At 37.4% G+C, this 6,555-nt stretch overlaps 1 protein-coding gene across 1 annotated transcript in view; it reads right to left on the bottom strand.

Annotated features, from left to right (window-relative positions):
* The window catches only part of PCNX1 (pecanex 1), a 210,724-nt gene that overhangs the window by 108,125 nt on the left and 96,044 nt on the right, over positions 1-6,555 (bottom strand). Inside the window, exon 8 of the mRNA XM_007942339.1 lies at positions 3,973-4,157. Within this exon, the coding sequence (XP_007940530.1) occupies positions 3,973-4,157 (185 nt within the window). The remainder of the gene's footprint in view (positions 1-3,972; positions 4,158-6,555) is intronic.

The following is a 6,555-nucleotide window of genomic DNA, read 5'->3' as shown; positions in this document are numbered from 1 at the left end:
TTCAAACCCACCAGCCACTCCTTGGAAGGAAGATGGGGCAATCTACTTCCGTAGTGATACTGCCTCGGAAACCCAAGGAGGGTTCGCTATGAGTCAGGTCCAACTCAAAGGCAAATAACAACAACAACGTGCAAAACCAAAAGCCAACATTATTCTTAATGGGGAGAGACTGAAACCATTCCTCTTGCAAACAGGAACCAGACTAGGATGCCCTCTATCTATTCAACGTTGTCCTGGAAGTCCTAGCCAGGGCCATAAGGCAAGAAAGGGAAATCAAAGGCATCCAAATTGGTAAAGAAGATGTCAAACTATGCCTATTTGCCGATGATATGATCCTATACCCAGAAAACCCAATAGACTCAGTCAAAAATCTACTGGAACTAATTGAGAGATTTAGCATTGTGGCAGGATACAAGATCAACATCCAAAAATCAGTTGGATTGCTCTACACCGGCAAAGAGATTGCTGAAAAAGAAATAAGGAAATCAATACCATTTAAAATAGCTATCAAAAAAATAAAACACTTGGAAATAAATCTTATCAGGGACACAAAGGACCTGTACAAAGAAAACTATAAAAGACTACTTCAACACACCTTAAGAGATCTACATAAATGGAAGAACATCCCATGCTCGTGGATAAGAAGATTGAACATTGTGAAAATGTCAATTCTACCCAAAGCAATCTATATATTCAATGCAATCCCAATCCAGATCCCATCAACATTCTTTAAGGATATGGAAAAACCAATCACTAACTTTCTATGGAAAGGAAAGAGACCTCAGATAAGCAAAGTACAATTGAAGAAAAAGAAGAAATTGTAGGAGGTCTCACACTGCCATAACTCAAAACCTACTATACAGCCACAGTAGTCAAAAATGCCTGGTACTGATATAATGACAGACACATAGACCAATGGAATAAATTGAGAACCCAGAAATAGATCCATCAACCTATGGTCAGCTGATCTTTGACAAAGGGCCAAAATCCATTAAATGGGGAAGAGAATGTTTAATAAATGGTGCTGGCAAAACTGGAGATCCATTTGCAGAAAAATGAAACAAGATCTGTACCTCACACCACACACAAAAACGAACTCCAGATAGATCAAAGACTTAAATGTGAAACCTAAAACTATAGAGTTCCTCAAGGAAAAATTAGGGGCAAATTTAGGGGCCCTAATATATGGGAGCTCTGGTAGCATAGTGCCTAAGGCACTTGACTGCTCACCAGAAGGCTGGCGGTTCAAGCCCACCAGCCACTCCTCGGAAGGAAGGTTGGGCAATCCTACTTCCGTAGTGATACTGCCTCGGAAACCCAAGGAGGGGTCGCTATGAGTCAGGGCCTCCTTGGGTTTCCGAGGCAAACATGGGTATACCTCTATGGAAGTAGATTGCCCCATCTTCCTTCTGAGGAATGACTGGTGGGTCTGAACTGCCAGCCTTCTGGTTAGCAGTTAAATGCCTTAGGCACTATGCCACCAGAGCTCCAATTTGAAGACAAGTTTCCTTTAATCCAAGAAGGCTATTCCTCAGGAGTCTAAGCTGCTTCAGTGGCAACCAACAACGATATACAAGTGTGTGTTTGTGAGTATTATAATGTACGTATTTCCATATGTTAAAAAAAAAACCGCACAGTTAAAAATATTCCATTAAAGAATCTAAACTTGGGAGGCAGCAATTGTTTGGACATACTGCACATTTTGGGGAATGTCATGATTAACTTTAACATACTTGAACATACAGGATCCACATTCTCACATACAAAATTATCTGACTACTGTTTATTAAACCACCTAGAAAATTAAACCAGGCAATAAAACATTCTAGTGGAATGTACCACAGAATCAGTTTCTCTACCAACTTCTTTAAGCTCAGCTGCAGTTCATTCTCTGACTCTTTTTGGGCCAACTTCATGTGCTATGGGATAGGTATACTCCCCCCCACTGATGTTTTGTGCTCATTATTACTGAGGATTCAATCTGGCAGCATTCAGCTACCACAGGCAAACAGTAGGCTATCAGAAGCCAGTTAACACAAAAGATAAAATGCAAATTTCAAGAGAATTTCCTAAATATCCACCAGTAGATAGATGCTAAAATCACTTCTACTCAGAAGAGGCTTTTTTTCTTCAGACCTGGAAAGACAGTTCATATGAACGTATTTTCAACAATCTGTATGTGGCTTTAGGATGGAGCTTTATAGTTAAAGGTTGTTTAGCAAGTTTTTGAGCACAATCAGTATCTTTACAGAGGAAGACTCATCTACTGTGTTTCATTTTGTGCTGGATCTGACAAAAGACTAAGACTCCAAAATGGATCAAAATGAAGCTTTTTATCTTAGTTAATCTGCTATCATAAAGCCAATGACTGGACAACAGTGATGATGGGTGACTCTAATTTTAAATTCACAAATGAATAGGAACTTTGGGTTAACTGGAGACAGGCAATAATATAAAGATGCTATTATTTGACTGAATATACTTGCAACTAAAAAAGGTTTTAGTCAAAACAAGTTCCTAACTGAAGTCTTCCTTACTCTCTCAAGCACCTCCTTCACACAGAGCACCTGGCCTCTCCAAATTTCAGATTCAAAAGCAGAAGCATTCTAAATTTAAAATTAAAATGTTTTATTGCCTTCTTCTGGTTTTTTTTAAATGGGAAATCACCATACATTCTAATGTTACAAATATCTTACATAATCATTTTAAAGTTTGTGTGAGATTTGCTACAGATGCTCAAGTTCACCGATATGTATAGGCAAATAGTTATCAATACATCTCTGTAACTAAGTAGTATTATACAACGGGAAGAAAGTCAATGAATAGAGACCAGAAAAATCAAACCCATTGCCGTTGAGCTGATTCTGACTCACAGAGACCCTACAGGACAGGCTGTAACTTACAGGGTTTCCAAGGCTGTAAATCTTAATGGAAGCAGATTGCCACATCTTCCTCCCTCAGAGCAGCTGGTGGGTTCAATGTGCTGACTCTTCAGTCAGCAGCCAAGCGCTTAACCACTGCTCTCCACCACGGCCCCCGAATGAATAGGCAGCGTGTGACATTTTATTACAACTAGTTTGGGTACTTTATACCACCATATCTAAAGCATCAACTGGACGATCATCTTCATTAATAAAAGGCAGGTGCAACATGGATAAAACAAAATCTTAATGATCCAATGCAATACTTTCAAATGCCCAGGGAACAAGACTTTCTTCCACATCACATTTACTTAAATCATTATTAATCTGCATTCTGAATACAAGAAAGCTGGACTGTACAGAGAAGTAGAAACCAAGTAGTAAAAGATACTGTCTTTAAATAATACACAAGGCTGATATTTGAGTGGATAGGTCACATTTTAAACTACACCTCCCCTCTGAGGATTAACGATTCACTAATTAAAATGTATAGCTGTAGGTTTACTAACAGGAAAAAATAAGCCTTATGAAGTTATTATCTGATATACTGTGGAACCATGATGTCTTCAGGGTACTACATTCAAAACTGTATTAAATCCTATTTCAAGTGACGGACACTGAATGTGGAACGCAGAATATTAAAAGGAAAATTCTATAATCATAGACCATTCATTAGAAAGCATTTTTCCCTTTCTTACAGCATTACTGATAAAGAAATTAAGGTTTAGTGAAAATCATTAACAACAACAACAAAATCAACATTTCCCTACCTGGGAATAACAGGACTGCCAAACACTAAAGCATGAACAATAATACTTATAAGCACTTATTAATAATAGACATGCTCAAAAGAAAATGTGGGGTAACAGCAGAGAGAAACAGAAGAGGAAAAGGCAAAAGGCAAACTTTCCTTACACACAGGGCAAATCATATTAAAGATGCTCTTTGGTATAGCTCTGAAATTAAACTACCTAAAGAAACAATTGTAATCATTACCCACTACCTGTGCAATACAGTTTCGTATCACCAAGATTCCATAAGGCCTGCATACCAAGTTCATCGTGCAAACTGCTGCCGCCTACAGCAGATGCATTGTCATGTGATGCTTCTAAGTGGACACTCCCATTTCTCACCAGCAAGGAGGCACTAGCACTGAGCACTGCAGCCTGGGAAGGGGGGCGGGACTGGACTTTGACCTGGGCTGTGGACTGCTGGCCTTGGTGACCATCTTGAAGGCTAGGAAAAAACAGGGATTGGGTAGACATTACAGGAAAGAAAAGAGAAAACAATAGCTTGAATGAAGTCAATACAGAAAACTGATTTCAAAAAGAACCTTTTTCAATTCAACCTAAGAACAAGCCAACAAGGGCTGTGAAATACACACATTACATTGCCAGCTTGTCTAACTCTGGTCCCTTATAAAGCTGATTCATAGTGATGAACAGAATGAACACAGCAAATGTTTAATGCCTATCTGTTAAATCAATCAACATGTGAATTTTTTCCACCTCAATCCAACTAAGGAAAAAGAGAGCAGGAAGAAGAGTCACAAATGCATTCCATATATGTGGGCTATCGCTGGTTCCCTATAGATAATCCTTTTTTTGTTGTTGTCAGTTAAATATGCACTTTCTTTACAACCTTGAAATAATTCTAAACTGTTCTTTCAAATATTCCAGCAACTCAAATTTGCAACCTAGTTTCTATGTATTTGAAAACCAAAGAATGTTTATAAAATGTAACCAAGATTCAAATTCTGAATCAAAAGAAAATTACAAACTAGTGCAAGAAAACCAGAATAACAACACTAACTGAACCAAATGAAATGCAAATGTGGCAGAAGTAGAATCAATATAAAGGTTACGTATGAAATGCCTACATATTTTTGAAAAAAGCCATAGGCTTTATGTGCAAGGTACTAATTAACACTAATTACGTTCCCTTAACAAACTGTATTTCCTTTTCCAATCCATAACAACGACCAATTATGTTAGAAAATCTTAAAAAATAATTTGTAAGCCAGTGATTTTCAAGGGAGTTTTTCTTCAATCTTATAAAAAATGTTAAATATTATTTTATGATGAAAAAAAAAAAAAAAATACCTCAATGCCATTGAGTCGATTCCAGCTCATAGTGACCCTTTTTGGGTTTCCAAGGAGGTAAATCTTTACAGAAGTAGATTGCCCAGTCTTCCTTAGACAGAGCGGCTGGTAGGTTTGAACCTTCAACTTTCTGGTTAGCAGTCAAATGCCTTAGGCACTACATCATCAGAGCCCCTTTTTATGATGACAGATGTATTTACTTAAAATTACTTATAAAATTTATAAAAGACCTAAAATTAGGAAACTACATTATTCTTAAATCATTTTGTATTTTTACATAATTATGGTTTTTAAACACTGAATTTTAATGTTCTTAGTATAGTATTTATCCAAACATAAACTCATGAAAACATTCTGAGTATAATTATTATGTCATTCTCTACATGATGCTCAATGCAACTTAACACTCTGTCCATTTTAATTTACTTTGAACAAACCTGGGGCCTATTACTAAAATTATCACACTTCTCAAAAAAAAAACCTATAGTTAGGACAGCCTCCTTCAGTTACTTCTATCATTTCTCATGAGTATCAGCTTCTCTTTAATCCTCTCAATTCAGATAATGGTTTCTCTGATGACTATAAAAGAACAGTTCATATGCTGTAGACCGAGAAGGGAACTGTAATTTGGAATAACCATGAAGTAAGAGGCTAGGTAGAAAATACTTTATATATTAAGCCCCTGGTTATGGCAACAGAATGCACAGTGGAACTGCACCATCCAATATAGTAGCAACATGTAGCTATTTAAATTTAAATTTAGTCCCTCAGTCATAGTAACCATACTTGAAGTGCCACCATATGGAGCAGTGGCAAGTAGCTACCGCAGTGGGCAATCCCTGGTAGCTACCACTTTGGACAGTGCAGATTATAGAACATTTCCACCATCACAGAAAGTTGTATAAAACAGTGCTGCTTGGAACATCCATTTTCCAGGCTTCTTTTAGACTGCTGAAAAGTATGCATGCTAAGTAGAGCACAGGAATGAACGTAACAAATTAAATAAATACACTTGCAAAACGTTGACTTGTCAATCCTTCTTGCCATTATTTTTTTAAGCTATAGCTATAAAAATATTTATTCAATAAAGTCTTTGGACTAGTGACTTTGTCAAATAGTCATAAATCAAGAGATAATCTTGGGAACTAATACTAAAAAAAAACTAAACCAAACTCACTGCCGTCAAGTCGGATCTGACTCATGGCGACCCCTCCTTGGGGTTCCAAGGTGGTGTCTCTAGGGAAGTAGATTGCCCCATCTTCCTTCCGAGCAGTGGCTGGTGGGTTTGAACTGCCAGCCTTCTGGTTAGCACTCAAATGCCTCAGACACTATGCCACCAGAGCTCCTGGGAACTAATATAATCAGGTATTTCTATCTTCTATACATATATAATCGTTGTTACTCCTCCTTGGAAGATAAATAAATGTATCTACAAACTTTCCGAAGATAAATTTCACAAAGGAGCATACAGTGAGGAAAAACAGTTCAAGTACTGTTCCTCTTCAGACTCAAAAGACTGCAGAATTATAGAG

The sequence above is a fragment of the Orycteropus afer genome, unplaced genomic scaffold, assembly GCF_000298275.1.
Source record: "Orycteropus afer afer isolate SDZICR_OR568_19922 unplaced genomic scaffold, OryAfe1.0 scaffold00088, whole genome shotgun sequence".
NCBI classification, from domain to species: domain Eukaryota; kingdom Metazoa; phylum Chordata; class Mammalia; order Tubulidentata; family Orycteropodidae; genus Orycteropus; species Orycteropus afer.
The sequence above is the reverse complement of the archived record's forward strand: the minus strand, read 5'-3'. Positions and strand labels throughout refer to the sequence as shown.